Source organism: Coturnix japonica, chromosome 1 (genome assembly GCF_054131305.1).
Source record: "Coturnix japonica strain WE chromosome 1, WE-NBRP24, whole genome shotgun sequence".
Lineage (NCBI taxonomy): Eukaryota > Metazoa > Chordata > Aves > Galliformes > Phasianidae > Coturnix > Coturnix japonica.
In genome coordinates, this window is record NC_140663.1 from 84,050,243 (window position 1) to 84,068,691 (window position 18,449).

Below are 18,449 nucleotides of genomic sequence, written 5' to 3' on the forward strand. Positions count from 1 at the left end.
AGCAGATGACCTCCCATGTAATTGGTTAGAACATCCAAAGGGTGTCAGCATGGTATGATGGGAAAGAGGTAAAATGGATCAGAGCTCTTGTGTAAAGCAAGCATTGTCCTCAGTTATGTTTGTGCTATGGTAGAACATGATAGATGGGATACAGTGTGACCTGCATCTGGTGACCCCAGTTTTTTGCCTAAATTGCAGAGACTTGTGACCTGGCTCACTTAAAAGTGTACCAGTTTGTTAGGCCATTCCTTGTATTGGGTGGATAGCCTTGAAAACTTTGAAAAACGAGATCCTGACTGCAGTAGACAACTGGGAAAGGCACAGAGGATCTGAGATGAGAAGATAGAAAACCCTTAAAAGCTCTTTCTTTCTGGATAAGGATGTTCCAAGATTGTAAGGGAAACTGTTGATTACAGCCTGAACCTCTGATTAACCATCTGAGGCAAGTGATGAGTCAGCTGTGGGAGCACAGGTGAAGGTAATTCAGCTGTGCTCCCAGAAGGGGTGGAGCTTGACTCCACCTCTCCTAGATCCCATTTAAAGGCTGACCACTACTAAGGCAGTATATCTTCCTGGAAATTGCTCCCTTGTGGAGTTGTTGTGGTGAGCCTCAATGTTAGCGAGTATCCATCTTGATGGAAGGCCTCAGAGTTGGTGAGTCTTTTCCTTAGATACCCTTTGGCTATCTATTTACAACCATACCTGTATTATTCTAACTGTACTTGTGTTATTCCAACTATACAAAGATATTTTCTGAACTTGTGTTATTTGATGAAAAACCTTTCATGGTTGTCCCGTGATATGATGCCTATTGTGTATCCTAAAGAACTGATTGTCATGGTTTTGTAATTTTGTAATTTTGCTATCAGTATTCCACATCATAACATCATGTAAAGTATGGATACTTCTATTGAATGTGCAGTCCACAGAAGAAGACTACATATCCCAGAGAACAACAGGGTTAATGATAAGTCACGGGAATCTCGTTTCCAGGCTGGAGTGCCCTCCTTCTTCTCTCGAACTTCTCGGAGAGTGGGAAGCGTTCCAGCTGTGTCGCCTAGAGTTCATAGTATGCCTCTCGGTTTTCAGGGACTCTCTCTCTCTCTGTTTGTTCGATTTGTTAGCCTCAATTATATTATATTGTGTTATCTTGTATTTCGATATCATATTTAGTAAAATAAGTTTTTCCTCCTTAGATTGTCGCTGTTTTTATCCGATTCCTCTTTTCCCCCTCCTTTCTGGGCCCCCGGGGGGGCCCACGGGGTGGCTTCCCCTGTCACGGGCATAGGTAAATCTAAGTAACCCGTGACACTGATGAATTGCAAATTATTTAATTAAACATTTTAGTTAAATACTAATCCATAATACGCACTTTGTAAATGCAGTAAATAAAGAAGAGGAACACAGAAACAGTCTTCCAAGAGATCCCACAGCAAGTGGGGAGAATCTGTAGAGTAGAACTATTTGAATTTCCAGTTCAATTTCTGATCAGTTCTACATGACTATCCTACAGTTATAGCCCAGTATCCCTATAACACTTTATTGCTGAAGAATGTATCTGCTGCAGTAACAACCACACTGAGCTGTCTGGTATGGCTTCTCTCGATCTTTCTGAATGTCTAGAGGAACTGGTCTTCTTCAGTCAGCAGTACGTTTCATGCTTTACCTAACAGGACCTTAGTTCTCAAGAGTGCACTTCAAGAGGATTGGAGGAAGTACACTGTCAAGAGATATGATGTATCTGGTTATCTTCTTTACAAAAGAGGCTTTCAACTACATGTGTAAGATAGATTTAAAAGTCTTAAGAGTAGTGTTTTGTTGTGCTGTGTTGAGTGTCTCAGAGTGTTACTTTTATCCCTCCATCACGTTTCTTGTAGAGTATAGAAGAATTTTTACCAACCTGTAAATGATGCCTCTAAGATACAGTAAGGAACTGAGAGTCTTTTAACTGGAGTGTGAAAATGTGTGCCATCTCTGTCCATGAGTTTTCCATTGGTTTTTGAATAGCATCACTAAGTAATGAAATACAGTTTTGCAAATAAGCTTTATCATGGATTTAAGCAAAAAAAGTGATGGATTTCTTAAGTTGTCATTTCAGAATTGACAAGTGACAACTTGTAGCCGTTTTTTTTCCCTCGTGATTTTTTTTTTAATTCTGGAGAAATCTCTAGCTCCAAAACTCTGGTGAATACACAGCAATTCAGTCTCCAATGAGATAAATGTATAGAAAGAAGGGCTCCAGAGAAAAGAACCAGAGGTGAGTATCAGTTTGATCTGCATACCTCATAGTATTTGGGAGTGCTTTAAGGTTGTTAGTGTCATCAGAAATTCGCTTTAGACTGTGAACCTCCATAAGAATACTTGTCTATATGTGCAAGTGATCAGAAGTGCTGCTGTAGAGGACTGGAAAGTATAAGGTAGAAATCCTTCAGTCCATATTCTTAATCTTTCAAGATGTTAAAGTCAGTCTCATGGTGTCTTTCCTTTGTTTCAGAAGGCTTAGGTCTACCTGTACTTCCATTGCAAAGCAAACTCTGTCGCAGTGTAGTTTGGACCTATTCAGGAACTACTCCATTAGAAGAGTTTTATTAATTTTAGCTGATGAGATCTCTTTGTTTTTGTAAGTAGTGTGTACCTAAGCAAACTGAAGCCAGCAATATAAACAAAATTATCAGTTCATTTTCCAACACGGGGGATTTTGCCATCTTGATTTTTACTACACCAAAATGAATCAAGACAATCAGGAAAAGATGAAAAGGATGGCCTGGTACTTGAGGAGTGAGAATGCGACTGCAGAAAAACTCTGATAGGAGCTGAGAGCCTCTGTTGGAGATGATTTTGTCTGTTACCTAAGAGCAGGTAAGGCGAAGAACTGTGTGCAGGAGACACTGACAGTCACTTGATGGCAGCCTCAAAGCAGGGCTCAGATGTTAGTGACCAGGGACTAAAATTGGTCCGAGTCTTGTAAGTGATGTTAGAAATGAACAGAAACAGTTGACCTGCAGCAGCTAGTGGCAGTTTGTGTCCTAATGTGACTTATTCATGGAAACATACCTTCCTCTAATGCCAATGAAGGGTAGGAGTCAAGTAGGATGATGGGTGAGCATTGAGATACAGGCAATAGCTGATGCTGGAACATATGGCAGCAGAACTGGTACCTTCACAGGTGGTATCCTGAGCCTGTGCACTAAGCAGTGTGTGTATGAGAAGGCTGAGAGGATTCAGCAGAGGTGTTCTGACAGGGTGATGCACTACCCTGCTGTTGGACTGTTCACCTGGAACACGGCACTGGGTGTACTGAACAGAGCACCATAGCACAGTGCCTCTGCTGTGTGTCTGCTGCTCAGTTCTCAGATCTGCTTGGGTATCTCCTTGTATGGCTGCTCAGCAGTTGTGGAACTGGGGGGTTGCGTGTAGGTGGGGGTGAATTTAAGATGCTAATCCTGGTGCTGGCTCATGGCTGGGGAAAAGTGGGAGGTACTTGCTGATACAACAAGAAGGAGAAGATGTAAGAATGGTGGCAGCCGTTAATTAACAGAAGTCTGGTTTCATTCTGTAACCCTGATTAGTCTCATTTCAACACCAGGGAGAGTTGGAGGGGAAAGCTTGTGTATGAAAACTTGTTTGTAACAAACACATGGATTTTAACTTGTCAGAAATGAGAGCTGAAAATCTCTCTCCAGATTGCTATTTCCATGCTTAGAAGACATGGGACTTCTCTGCAGTGTGTTACAGGGCATGTCTGCTCTCCAAGAGAGGACAATGTGCATCAGATAAAAATGCTACTGTATGTTTTCTACTTGGTTTATTTTGAGCAGAGGGTTTCTGCAGATTAAATCTCCAGCTTGCTCTTGGTTACTGTGAAAGATCTTGTCTCCTTTGCCCCTTCAGCATCCTCCATGCCATGCGCTGTTACTTGGATGGTTTATTTTAGACAGGACAGCAGCCTGTGGTTCAGTGGCTCTCAGACAGCCTCAGCATTGCATAGCAGAAGTGAATGCTGTGGCAGGAAGCATGAGACAAGGGCCAGTGGTGTGTGTCTCATGGAGATGAATCTGAGGTATGGCAGACTTTCTGCTGGAGATCCTCTTGCTGTCTCTTTGTGCCTCATTGTGCTTATCTGTACAGGTTTATTTCATTTTGTCAGCATTGCCCCTAAACACTTAACATGACAAAGTCCTCATCTGTGTTTAGAGGATGAAGCTGTGCCTTTCATTCCCTTGGCAAGAGGAAGGTCCATGAGAGGACCTTCACTTATGCCTATGGTTCTGGTTACTCTTGCTCTGCTGGTGCACCAGAGCTCTTTGGCTAGATTCACTTAACAAACCAAGAACTTTTTTTTTTTCCTCCCCCTGCATTAGAATTAGTCACAGAATTGCTCAGGTTGGAAAGGACCTTAAAGATCATCAAGTCCAACCACAACCAAACCATAGTACCCTTACTCTAACAACCCTCTGCTAAATCATGTCTCTGAGCACCACATCTAAACAGTTTTTAAACGCAACCTGGGATGGTGACTCAACCACCTCCCTGGGGAGCCTATTCCAGTGCTTAACAGCCCCTTCTGTGAAGAAATTTCTCCTGTTATCCAACCTAAACTTGCCCTGGAGCAACTTGAGGCCATTTCCCCTCATACTGTCACCAGTGAGAAGAGACCAACCCTGCTCTCGCTTGTAAGCACCTTTCAGGTATTGGAAGAGAGAATAAGGTCCCCGGTCAGCCTCCTTTTCCCCAGACTAAACAGCCCCAGTTCCTTCAATCTCTCCTCATAGGGTGTATTCTCCAAGCCCTTCATCAGTCTTGCTGCCCTTCAGAGATCAGGGAGCATTTGGACATTGCTTTTAGACATAGGGTTTGGGTGGTCCTGCGTGGCACCAAGAGTTGGACTCTATCCTTACCGGTCCCTTCCAACCCGGGGTGCACTCTGATTCTATTATATTCACCCTATGGTTTCAAGGGCACTGCTGACCCCCAGAAGCAGCTCAGGCCTGCAGAGCCAGCCACAAGCACCACCGCAGCTGCTGTACCTATTTGGTGTTTCTGTGCAGCGAGGCTCCGGCACTCAGCTCTGCTGCTTTGCTCCGTGTGAAGGCAGGCTGTGTGTATTTGTAACAGCAAAAATAGGTGCCCTGCAGGCGGTCACTGGCCTATTTAAAGGCAGATGTGGGAGTTAAGATGAACACGTTTTCTTCATAGTGCTTCACAGCATATTTCCTGCTTTACTTACTCGCTCAGGCTTTTCAGTGTCCTTGTGCTCCATCAGGGCCTCATGCCATGTAGAGAACCAGTCTCCTTCCTCAGCTGAAGTGATTAGTAGTGCTATCAGCAGCTGAAAGGACAAAATGGCCCTCTGAGCTTGCAGCTCAGCCAGTGAGAAAAGATTTAATTCATTTTTCCTTCTACTTGTGGTTTCTGTTAAGCCCCACAAGGTGTTTTTTGTCAGAGAATTTTGCATCTTCACATAAGAAGGGGAAGTAATTTCCCCAGCAGTTCCGAGGTGTTGTGAGCATTCATTGGTTGATGTCAGACAAGATTAAACACTAACTTTGAAAAATACCTTGTGTATTGAATCTGGGAGGGTTGATGTTAAGAGAAGACTGCTGACGGGTGGCAGCACAGACAGTGCATGTGCTGTCATCTTCATGCTGGCTGTGAGCTCGGTCTTCTAGCTCGCAAGGGTGTTGAGGGACAGAAGGAGCCTAATGGGACTTCACATCCCATGTGATGTATGGGGCACTAGCACTCAGAAATATTGAACTCATAAATGTACTCATTTGCCCTGGAGTCACTGCGAGGGAGACTAAATGCTGGACACCGCAATGTCACCGTCATGCAGAGTGTCTTCTGTAACAACAGAGCTGCAGCTGAAAGGCCATATTTTTCTTTCATTTCACTGCAAATCTGTAAGTGAGCCCTGCAAGGCTGCTCTCACTGACTAGAGGAGAAGCTGAACACTTGCTGGATTGTGCATTAGGTGGGCAAATTGTTGTTTTTTTGAGGTTCTGAGCTTTTGGGGGGACAATGTTCTGAAGCGACCCTCACGTAAGCTGTCCTTTTTGCCTCCTGCCTCCAGTGCAGCATTGCACCCTGAAGTTCAACCAGCTCACCCTTCCAACGTGAAGGTGAAGTGAAGCTGGACACAAACATCCAAGGCGGGCAGCTGGCCCCTATCTTGCAGCAGTATTTGGAAAGACAATTTCTTTAAGTAATTGCAGCTGCAGAGAAGGAAACGAAAGTGTTTCTTTAAATACTTTTCTCTCTCCCCTGTCCCCTGCGTGGCTGCAAGTGTCTAAAGACTCACTTCACTGCTTTTCTCAGAGAAGGCTATTTCTGTCGCATCGTAGATCAATTTAGGACTGTCCTATGTATGTACAGCACAGATAGGATGGTGCTGTGGTAGCTCTGAGTGAACTTGTAGATCTTAGACACTTAGAGCAGGAGGGAAATTTCATTGTCATTGCCAAGGAGTCAGAGGGACCGCTGGCTGAAATGAGGAATTATTGAGCAAAGATAAATTGTTTGAATAATAGTACAGACTGCAATGCAAGGGCTTTAACCGTTCCTTAGAAGCATGCTTATACACAGAGCTGGACTTTGGGGTGCCTCCTTAACTGAACAGGCTGTTTAAGTCCAGAGAAACGGCACCACAGCATTAGAGCTGCAGCTGCATCCTGAACCCCTGTCACTGTTGTTCCCAAGCACATCTGTTAAGTGTGTCTGAAAAAAATCCAGATCTTTGGCTCTCATGCTGTGGCAGTTCCTGCTGCCTTGCTTGTGTAATCCTCCTCTGTGCTCTGTGTAAAACACAAGAACCAAGTGACTGACATACTTGCACTCAGGTGCTGTGGATAACCAGCTCCCAGTGGTTCTTCAGAACTGGCTTTTCAGTCTGATCCCTGGGAGCAGTGCTCCAAATAGAGCCAGGCTGGCTTTCAAGTCGTACTTGGTCTATTTCTGCAATGCAAGTTTGCCTTAGCTTATATTCTGCAACTGGGACAGTTGTACAGAGCGCTTCCTTGCCTCACAGGTGCCATTGTGTCTCTGGAAAAGCCTTGCAAAGTTCAGGTGAGTAGCATAGCTTTTCAATGCAGAGGGACAGCCTCCTCTCACACCTTCCTGCTGGTGAGGCACTTGGTGAGTGACAGTCATTGGCACTGCAGAAAATCAGCCCATCTGCATGCCCTGTGCTTTATCTGGCTGGCTGGATTTCTCTTCGCTTTGTGGGGCATAAAAGAAATTGGTGTTTCCCCTTTGCCTGGTCTCTGCATTCAGGTCTTCGGAAATGGGGTACACTGACCGGGGAGCCTTCTCCTCCCCTCACCTCTCAGTCCTGTTCTCATGCTTGCAACTAGCTCCAAGGTGTGGGACTAGAAGAGCACCGCAGCTCGTCTTGGTTCAGTCTGAGTTCAGTCACCCGCAACCTTGCGGGTCTATTTTGAACCATTATTCAGTCTGTCCAGTATAGGGTTTTGTATGGGGTTTCTTTTCTTTCTTTTTTTTTTTTTTCACTCTTGCTTCTGACATCATTTCCTGAACGCTATATTCACTGGGCTCTGTAGCCAGATCATCTTCTCTGCATATGATGCGAGGAGCTCTTTAAAATGGATTTCAACTCTCCTTTTATTCTGCAGTGTTTGCTGGTGATAACGACTGTTACTGATGGTAAGTTGGATTTTTCTTTACGAGGCTGTGGTACAGATTTGCCTAGATGAGCTGACACCTTAATATTAGTCTAAGATCTTTTAGGGCTCTACCAGATTTCTACAGATCAAGTAATTTAACTGCTAATCTATGAAGGGGGCAGCTAGACCAGAGTAAGTATTTATTATTAATCTTGTATTTACTTCAGTACTCTGGTGATAACTAACAATATAGTATTTTCTCAGTGCACTGTGACTGCAAAAGCATTTCAATGGAGAATATAAGGTCCTGGTATGCAGAATGCTGCTTGAAGGGACTGGAGAGCAATGTGGTCCTGTTCTTGCCATTTACCCATCTGGGACTTGAGTGCAGGAACTTAATCATGTGCAGGGATACTACCAGACTTAGTCAAACTAACACTGCCACAGCTTTCCTTTGTTACCCAAACGAAGCTGTGCAAGCAGCAATTGATTCTGATACCATCTGCACCAGATGCATGGCATTGATGCCCTGAGGATCTTTCTCTGTACAGACTCTCTGTGATCAAGGAGGGTGATAGAGGACAATGTAAAATCTGGGCAAAGACCTGCTGTTGAGACATCCATAGCAGTGTGTGTGGTGTGTGCGTGACCGTAATGGTACCTGGGTAAAAAACTGGCCTTTATAGATAGCATACTGTCACCCTTCCTACTCCTCTGACTTTCAATTCCTGGTGTCCTCAGCCCATCCCTAGGGGTGGGTCCCTCTTGTCTCACCTGGGCTTTCACCTTTCTGGGAGGCTACTGAGGCTGGATGGATAGATGTGCCAAGCTCACTGCCCACACTCTGTGTTCTCCTTCCAGGCTCTGCTACCACGATTGGTGTGTTCAGCGGCAGCTCAGCGAAGTTCCCTGTAGGAGCTGAAAACTTTCAGAATGTCCCAAAAATGAGCTGGAATAATAAGAACTGTTCCATGGATGTGGAACATGATACTTTGTTGGCCGAGTGTCACCCTTCTTCCAAGAGATGGCTGAAACTGGAGAATGGCTCTCTAGTGCTGAGGAGAGTGGAGAAAGAGGACGAAGGAAACTATGAGTTTTATTTCAACGATACCAAAGTACTTTTTACACTGAAAGTATTCGGTAAGTGGCCCTGTTAGCAACAGATAGCTTGTGAACGTGTGAGCCTGGCTGAAAGCCGATGGCTTGAATTTCTTTCTGAAGGACCTCTTGAGCTTTTAGGAGTTAGAAGTACCTCTGGAGCAGCAGGCACAGCTTTGTTAAGTCTCAGGGAGCAGTAATGATGAATGAAAGCTCAAGGATGCTTTCACACCTATGCTGTCGGTCTGTTGAGCCTTCCTTCAAGAAGCCAGTAAGTTGAGCTACAGGCTATTTCCCCCCTGATGTAAGTGACATTAGCATGAGGTGTTTGTAAAGCTGAGTGTACAGTACATAGATATGCAACTGGAGATATCAATTTCCAGAACAATATTCCTGATAGCTCTCATGAATAGACTGCTTCATGTAGTCGAGAAATGGTAGTGAAAGAGTCCAAATGTGATTTTCTGGTTTTGTAATCTGAAATCCATGGGGGAAAAAAAAAAAAAGCTTTCTAACTCCAATGCAGTGTTAGAAAGCAGCATTCCTTTATTACTCATGATACACTCATGAATCCCTATTGCTAAACAAACCAACCTGTATCAGTTCTCAGATGTCCACTAGTAGCTTGGAGATCAGCATTGTTGCATTGTCTGTATAAAGACCATCAGAGGGTACTTTACCAATTGTCCTGATATTATCTCTTTGACCTCAGAATTCCTGCTTCCCCTGCTTCCTTTCCTTTGCCTGTTCATCTATCTGTGAAGTGAGAAGATGGAAATGAGGTCACTTTGACTCAGAGTACAGCTTATTGCTTTATTTTGTACAGAGAAGGCTTGAACAGGTTCAGCCCCTTGCTGAATAGTGCTCTAGACAGCCGGTGACCATGGGTCCAGTCCTAATCTTCACTATTCCTTTTACATTTCTTTCACTTACACGGGTTTCTAAGAGAAACTGAAGTGCATAAAAAATGTAACGAACATGTCAAAGCAAAGTGATCTCAGTGAAGACAAATGAATCTTACACCACTGAAGTGTAAATGAGTAGAACTGACACAGAATAGGTCAAGGATGTGACTCCTCAGCAAAAAAGATTGGGGGCTGAAAGTAGGCAAATACTGCCAAGCGTCCTGGTTTTAACCTCTATTTCAATGAATTTGTTCTGGGAGCTTTTGTCTCCCCCTTGTGTTCTGTTGCCACATAGCTGTGAAATTCTTTCCCTAACTTCTAAGGTATTTCTGGACTCACTGAATTTAGGCTGAAGATGATGTCGAAGTTGAGGAAAACGATTTCTGAACTCATTTACATTGATGTTTGCATAGATACTCACAGAAATCACAGAATGGCCTGGGTTGGAAGGGACCTCCAGGATGATGAAAGCCTCCACCACAGGCAGGGCTACCAACCCCCCCCCCCCCCCCATTTAATACCAGACCAGGCTGCCCAGGGCCCCATCCAACCTGGCCCTGAACACCTCCAAGGACAGGGCATCCTCAACCTCTCTGGGCTACTGTCATAAAATCATACAACCTGTCTGTATGTATTTGCAGTGTGGCAGATGTAGGAAGTAGGCTGGTTCCTTGCAATAGACTAAAGAGAAATTCAGTGGTGTACTCTTTCAGTATAAAATGTCCTCATCTGGATTGTTCTATCTAACTAACTGCAATTGTCTGGTGTTGATACCTACCTTGGGCATGGTTTGTATTAATTCCTCTCTAAAACAGAAGCAGATACAGAAACAGCAGAAGTACAGGCCTCTCCTTTGAAGCTATAATGGGTGTAATCAACTACCCACTGATTATAGAGGAAGCCTCTGGCCAGCAGGAGCTTAGTGTGTCCTCAGATCGTGGTCTTCTGTTGCTATCTTTTTCACTTTTAACAAGGAAAATAGAGGTGCCATGTTTTTAGAGTGTCCCCAAAATGCTGACCAAGTGTCACCTGTAGGGTTGGGTGGGTGCTGTCAAGAGCTGGGATCTGGCAATTGAAGAGTGTGGGTACTTAGCGATGTGCTCCCTGACTAACAGTGAATGTGGTGGGAGCCCTCCTTATAGTGCAGAGCCCTCAGTCACTGCTGAGTCTTCTCATTGTCTCTCTTCCCTCTCCATTCCCCACTGCCCTATGCTGTGTGACCAGAGCCAGTCGTTGATGTTTGGTGCTTCCCCAATGGAACTGCAGACTTGACTTGTGACATGGACAGCAACGAGAGCATGACATTTGAGTGGCTGCTGAACAACTCTCGGCTGAATGCCCATGAGGCTTGTATTAAGGATGGTGGAAAGAAGGTCCGCCTGGAGAAAACTGTGCCTGGGGAATTTGTATGTAAGATTAAACACGATCATGGCCTCTTGAGGACCAGGCCCATTGTGCTCTCCTGCAGCTATGGTGAGTAATGGCAGTGCCAGAAAATGTCTCTTTTGGTCTCTTGCAATGGGAATCAAAGGTGTTGTTGCTGTTGGTATGAAAATGAAGTCTCCTGTCCTTGGGCAGCTGCTTTCCAGACTTACCACATCCTCCCTTAGAAAGCAGCCCCTTGACTTCCTTCAAGACTTATTACCTTCCTTATCAGACTGTACAAATACGTCCCTTGCTTGGTTATGTTTCTCTGTGAGGATACTGTGACCTCACCCATCTACAAGCTTTTCATAAATGCCCAGTGATCTGATTGAATGAGGCTACAGTTAAATGAGACAGTAAGTCTGGATCCTAGGACTACTAGAACTTCATGATGCAAAACACTGGTCAGTGTTGTAAACTAATTTTTAATAAAAACAAAACCAACCTGATTAGATATCACAGATGGAGATGCAAGTGAATGGCTTTTGCAGTGAAGGTAGTCATAATGTTTTTGACTAATTTAGCTGTAAATAATTTAATCAAACTTGGTTGGTAAAGAAACTGTGCTGTGCAGCAATACCTAGTGTTTTCGAAAACCATCTGAAAAGCTGTAACTCTGCAGCAGATCAAGTACTGCCTTTTCTTATATGGCTGGTGTAGAGTTGGTATGAAAGCAAAAATATTGACCTGAGCCCTGCATCATGTGTTCTGGTACCCTGCAGAGCTGCCATGGGCATTTTGCACCAGATTATATTGGTGGCACGGGCCTGCCTGTACAGATATGGCACTAGCAATTGTGCAGCAGCCATCCTATGTCCAGCTGAACTGACCTAAGGTTGTTCAGAACAGACAAACACAAGTTAACTGAGACACCGAGGAACAAGAAAGCAAACAGCCGTGAGCTCTGAATCAAGCCTTGTGATAAACCACACGACTGCTGACACCTACTGTTGTTTGTTCTGGGTGGCTGCCCAGGCCCCTGGGTCAGATATCTGTTCCTCTTTTCCTCTTCAAAAGCCAATGGGGGAATTTAGTGATAGCTGTTTTGGGATGGATGTGCATTGGGAAGAGTGTGAGAGCAAGGAAGTAGCAGCAATTCTACCCTTTTTTTCCCCACCAAATGCAGCCACGTTGATAAGAATTTATCTATAGCTATTATATTTACTAGAAAAAAATGAAGATAAATGAGTTCAATTTTGAGAGCTGCTCTGGAAGTAATACCTCCTATTTTATTATGTTGGCCACCAACATTAGAAGCAAATGGTGGTATAGCAGTACAGGTAGAACCTTGCCAAAAAATATCCCATTACACATTGTTGCCCTGCGATAGATGGCAGAGTGTCATTGAATTCCTCCATGTGGAAAAAAGGGCACTCGTTGATCTTCAGTGCTTGGTGAATCTGGTGACCAAACAGTGGATGTAAGCACAGTGAGGCAGTGGGTAGTGCATTTCAGCAATAGCAACACTAATAGTGGGTCACCGATGCTGGTGCAGGTATTTATGAGTGTGGCATGCAGACTCCTGTTCACTGTTGGTAAAAATGCACAGCTAATGGTGGTGACTATATTAAAAGACAGTGTTTTGTACCTCTATCAAATAATGTTATTCTGCTCTTTGTATTTGTTATAGTTTCTGTGGAAATAAATAGGAGGCATTACTTTCGGAGCAACCTACGTAAATGAATGAAGGACTAACTCATTTTGTGGGTTATTATTTGCTCCAGGCAGAGGGATAAACACAGCTTTCTCACTGTAGATTTTCATAAAACTTCTTGAAATGTAGTATCTGTCAAACCTTTTCTGTTAAATTTGATTGAAGCTTGTGGATGATCTGAGATGTTATTGCTTGGAGTAGGCAGAAATAGACCTTGTGGTTGGTTGCACAAGCTCCTTAGTGGAAACAAACCTCCATACCGTAAGTGATGTGACATGTATGATGGTGTGTCACAGGTCAGAATTTCTCTTGCACCCTTGATCCAAAATAAAGCAACAGTGAAGCCCAAATATCCTCATCTGGCTGTGGAGATTCACCGCTGGGGATAAAGAGGGTTTCCCACCCTGGTATAATTATAATGCTGTCCTCTTGCAGGCGACCTTTTGCAGTACCCATGGTTCATCTACATATTGGCAGGATGTGCAGGGGCCACGGCCATCCTGGTGGCTGTTGTGTCCTCACTCATCTGTTGCTGCATGAGGAGGAAGCACAAGTTCATCGCCGTACCCTCAGGTGAGTGGGGATCCCTAATTGCCAGAAGGGTCTCCCAGAGAACTGTGTGTGCAGGTTGGGGCTGAAACTACCTCAATATGAAATAGCCTCACATTGGCAGGTGCTGCTCTTCCACCCAGCCCTCCTTGGCCCAGTGGAGCAGAATCCCGCTCACTGATAGACAACTCTTATGCCCAGTGTGGTCCTGGATAGAGCCTTGCTTTTCCCTGTTTCAGCTTGCATGTGCTTTCCAGAAGCAAGCACAGCAAAACCCCTTTTTTATGGGCAAGAAAGCTGAACCTTGCTTGGGGTCTGATGTGAAAGGACCAGAAGGTTTTTGCCAGCTTTATTTTGCCAGCACCTGTCCTCAGGTGCTCTCTGCCCATGCCCAGTGAGGTCACCCCAAGCTGTGAGCCCACCAGCATGACCATGCTGGTCTTTGGCAAGTTGGGAGCAGCCCTTTGTCCTTGGCATCTGTTTGCTCTGGGAGTAGAGCCAGGGCTTTGTGAGGAGGAGGCTCAAGTGTGTTGGTGACCTGGCTTCTTGCTGGGATGTGCAGGACCTCTTTCCTTCAAGCCTCTGGTTTTGACTTTACAGAGGAAGAAAAGGATGATGGAATAACAATGTCGGTGGTGTCCAGTGAAGGTGTGAAGAGCCCCCCCAATGGAGACCATGTGGAGGCTCAAGCTGCCCAGATTGACTGTCCTTCAGTTCCAGGTGGGCCCAGTGACTTGTTTTACATCAGACAGCCTGTTGGAGAGGGTAAAGCACCAAATGGGTGCATATGGCTGCTGGGAAGGAGCTGACTGGAGGGGAGGCCTGTCTACACCGCAGGTGTTGCAGAAGAGCATCTGTCAACATAGCACCCACACTCTGCTCCTTCTCAGGGGTAGCTTCTTCTTCACCCAGCAGTGAGATGGAGCAGCAGCCATCTCATCAGCATCCCACAGAGGGTACAGGTTGCAGACTGTGCCAGTGTCTGCAGAGCTCAAATACGTATCTAAAAAAAACCAGCAACCTTGCTCCAAAGTAGCAGCTTTCCTGCAGTTTTTATAACCTCTCTCTGTCCTCTGCAGTTGCTTTTTTATAAGTAGTAGCATTGTTTTAATAGGCCTTGTCCTTGGGACAGCATCTAACAATAGGGACATAGTAGAGTCACCATCCCTGGAGGTGTTCAAGGAACTGTTTAGACATGGCACTGAGGGATATGGTTAGTGGGCATGATGGGGTGGGTTGGTGGTCAGACTGGGTGACTTTAGTGGTCTTTTCCAACCTTAATGAGTGCTTTTTGCACTGGGACTCCTTCAAATTTGTGTAACAAATACAAATGCTGGCAGCACCTTCTGCAGTAATGCATCAGCAGCTGAAGTAGGACCAGAAGAGATATCACATACCTGAACAGCATTACATAGGTCATAGCATGGCCTGAGCTCTGCTACTATTGTTCTTCACTGCACTGCACGCAGCATCTCACCCACTCAGCTGTACTTTCTATTCTTAGATGCTTCTTTGCCCTGCCTTCAATTGATTAAAAACATTTATTAAAGAAGCATCGCCCCTAAATGACTACTAACAAAGCATTTGTTAATGTAGGGAAAGAAAAAAACAAAGATGCAAGTGATTCAGAGAATTGCTCAATATTAATATCTTAAATAAGTAGGATTTATTTTGTCTAAAAAAATCCTCAGCCTTAGATTGACTTGCAATGCATCCTGTCTTTAATTTCTCTACAAGTTAGTAACAGCAGAATTGCATGTGAAAAGTATTAAGGTGAGAATATATTACATATACACATAGGAAACTTTTATGGTTCAAATGCAACTGAATAAATTTGGCTTCGGTATTTTGAGCTGCTGGGCTCAAAGAGCTTTCAGCACCAATGTATCTTACAGAGAAACCATGATGAACAGCTCAATAAATGAGTGGTTGTGACGCATACTGAAATCAGGCTTGTAGAAGCCTGCTGCAATGGGAGTTGAGGGGAAAACTTTTCTGCAAGGATTACTGTTGTGCACATATGTATGAGCCACCTCTCCCTTCTTTTCCAGACACTGCCCGGACTGATTCAGGCACTGAGCCTCAGCCCATGGTGGAAGAAAACTTCCCAGTAGCAGCAGAGCCTGGGGAAATGGCAGACCCAGAGGTGATAGCTGATGTGGAAAGCCAGGAAAATGCTTCGAACTGTTTCCCTGACCCAATTGATAACTGATCTGATACGCTCATTGTTCTGCCCTTACCCGAGTCCCTTGACACCCATCCTTTGCATCCCATAGTCTCGATGTAAGAATTGGTCTGAAAGATTTTAGCAGGGGGAAGATGTGATGTGTTAGGCCTGCTGAGCTCATTTACAGGAAAAAAAAAGAAAAAAAAGAAAAAGAAAAAATGGAAAAAAAAAAGTACATGTGTGGCTTCAGGACCTTGGGCTGCCAGGTTCAGTAGAAAAACTGGGCAGCTCTCTGGTACTTTGCTTGTTAGCAGACATACAGTTACTCTGTGGAGCCCTGAGGACACCTGGCATCAAATGGATGATGCCTCCTGCTTTCTGCTTGCTCCATGCCTCCCATCTCTGCCAGCCAGTGGTTCCTGCGAGGGGCAGGTGGGACAGGTAGATGTGGCAGCATGCCAGTCACAGGTAGAAACCAGGAACCACTGGAGGTCTCCTGAGAAAGTCTCTTATCAGGAGGCACTGGCACAGGATGCCCAGAGAAGCTGTGCATGCCCCATCTCCAGCGGTTTTCAAGGCTGGGCTGGATGGGGCCCTGGGCAGCCCTATCTCCCCAGTAGGCCTTTAAGGTCCTGTCTAACCCACGCCATTCTGTGATTCTATAATTTCAAAGCATTTTTTCAGGGGCCCTGCAAGAAAGTCTGACCAAGGCTTCGCCAAAGTGTGTGCTATGCTGGACGTTAATCTGAACTGCTGCTCCAGACCCCACTGGTACCTTCAACCAGAGAGTTAACTGCTCAGGGTGCCAGAACTCCAAAAGTTCTGTTGCCAGCTCTCTTTCTCAGCAGGAGAACGCCTGGGGCTTGGACGCATTTATTTTGGCAGAAATATTGATTATGATGCTGAGATCGTTCATCAGTGCAAGCATTAGTGCCTTTAGCGTAATGGTTTAGCTACTCACCGCAGGCTGACCGAGCCGGCCATCTGCCTGTGCATGCAGGCTGCCGCAGAGCTGCGCTGTCTGCACGGGCAGCCGCAATTCGCAGTCCCTCCGGCTGTCCTTGCTGCAATGTGCATCTCGGTGCCAGGCGGGGGAGCCGGCGGGTAGCTGCGTACCCAGCTATTGTTCTTTTATGGTTGGTTTTGGTGTTCGGAGTTATTTTGTTCCCCATTTTCCCCGCCATGATGTTGTTTTTCGTTCCTAATAAAAAGATGTGTTTTCTAACTTGTTTCAGAAATGTGTAATAATTGTTTCTTTACCATTTTCATGGAAAACACAATGCTATCATGGGTTGCATCAGAAGAGGTGGCCAGCAGGGAGAGGGAGGTGATTGTGTCTCTCTGCTCTGCCTTCATGAGACCCCATCTAAAGTTCTGTGTCCAGGTGAGGGACCTCCAGCACAAGAAGGATGTGGAGCTGTTAGGGTCCAGAGAAGGTCCACAGGGGTGATCAGAGGGCTGGAGCACCTCAGCAGTGAAGACAGGCTGAGAGAGTTGGACTTGTTTAGCCTGCAGAAGAGAAGGCTCCAGGGAGACCTCACTGTGGCCTTCCAGTGTTTGAGGGGAGCTTATAAACAGAAGGGAGATTGACTTTTTACCTGGGCAGTGTTAGGACAAGGGAGAATGGCTGCTCACCGTGCTATTATCAAATGCAAACCATAAAGGAAATATAGGTGGCTGTAGAGGTTGCAAATATAGATGGCCAATGAGAGCTTACTTTTAATTGGCTTATTTTTCTGGTTAGCATGTAACACAAAGCTGATATGATATATATGTAAAAAAATAATGGGTTTTCACAAAACTAAAGAGTGTAAAAGGTTTTTTTTTTAATACTAAAAGTTGTATTAGGATATCCTCAAACAAACAAACAAATGGAAGAAAAAGATGATATAGCCAAGTTTTGGCCTGTTGGAAAAGAATTCCAGCAGTGCCTTTAGACATAAGACTCCAAGCAATGAGCAATACCAGTATTCATTCCAGTGAAAGCTTTTTTTTGTTGCTGTGGTGGGCCTCGGATTTCTCCTCTGAAAGAGGAGCTGAACCTGCACTAATGGGACATGGGATAGCAGGGATGGGGTTCAGCATCATGGGTAAGGAGAGAGCCAGCTGTCCAGCAGTCAATCTGGATTCACATATTGAGGGTTTGAGGTTCTTTAATTCAGATGGTTTCATTTTTGATGAGGGGCTTTGTTTGCTTACCTGTTGTTGGAAATACAAAGGTTTGTTATTTGACAAATACAAATAAGGATTTATAGCTTTCTCTGTGCATGGTCTGCTTGGACTGCAGTGCATGGAGTGGTCTGGCTGCCTGGAATGTAAGGGAAGCTTCTTGCTGAAGCTGAAGGTGGACAACATTTGTCTCTTAACCATGTTAATGTGTGAGGTGCTTCTTTCCTTTTGACTCGCACAAGTGAAAGAGGGGGCTGATGTATTGCATCGATAGACATGCTGTGAAAAGCCTCAGCTTGCCTCTGCTTCCCCAGCATTAAACCAAGAACTTCCTCTGCCTGCTTCAGTAAGATCATAAAACCCAGAAATTCTCAGAAATGCATTGACACAGCACCTTAGCCTTTACCCCTGCCTGCTGACAACAGGAACAGTGGGTATAAGCAACCAGAAACATGTCAGCTTGGTGCCTGTGCTTTCCTGTGCTGTGGTAAAGGCCAGGTAATTCTGTGCTGCGTCTGCTTGGTGCTTGGAGCATGATGGAACAAGGTAACCTGTCCTGCTGTCCCTGCGCTATGAGGAGTTGCCCCCCATCTACCCACCATGAGCAACTGTGTAAAGGAGCTCACTCAGGCCCAACTGACAGGTCACTCAGATGTTTCTGAGAGGTTTCCATCTTAATGCCCTGGTGGCAAAGGCCAGGTTTCCTTGTGTGTAAGTACAGGGCTGTATAAGGGTTTTTGCTTGCCATCATCACTCCACCATTTAAGAAACGGTCACATTTGACAGCAATTTTGGGACCTGTGTTGACAGTTCAGAAGGTACAAATCCAGGGTCTCCTGGGAAGATGAGCATCTCATGCC

General features: G+C 45.0%; 1 protein-coding gene across 2 annotated transcripts; it reads left to right on the plus strand.

Moving 5' to 3' along the window:
* The first annotated feature begins 603 nt into the window (after positions 1 to 603).
* LOC107321952 (uncharacterized) lies at positions 604 to 16,658 on the plus strand. Of its 2 annotated transcripts, XM_015879481.3 has the most exons (8): positions 604 to 654; positions 7,028 to 7,065; positions 7,632 to 7,662; positions 8,484 to 8,762; positions 10,850 to 11,098; positions 13,140 to 13,277; positions 13,854 to 13,973; positions 15,305 to 16,658. In XM_015879481.3, exons 1-8 carry the CDS (start codon positions 636 to 638, stop codon positions 15,463 to 15,465), a joined length of 1,035 nt encoding a protein of 344 aa, XP_015734967.2. In that variant the 5' UTR covers positions 604 to 635; the 3' UTR covers positions 15,466 to 16,658. The 2 variants fall into 2 exon arrangements, with proteins under 2 accessions (XP_015734967.2, XP_015734976.2); XM_015879490.3 differs by lacking the exons at positions 604 to 654; positions 7,028 to 7,065 and having other exon boundaries at positions 7,151 to 7,662.
* Positions 16,659 to 18,449: the final 1,791 nt, after the last annotated feature.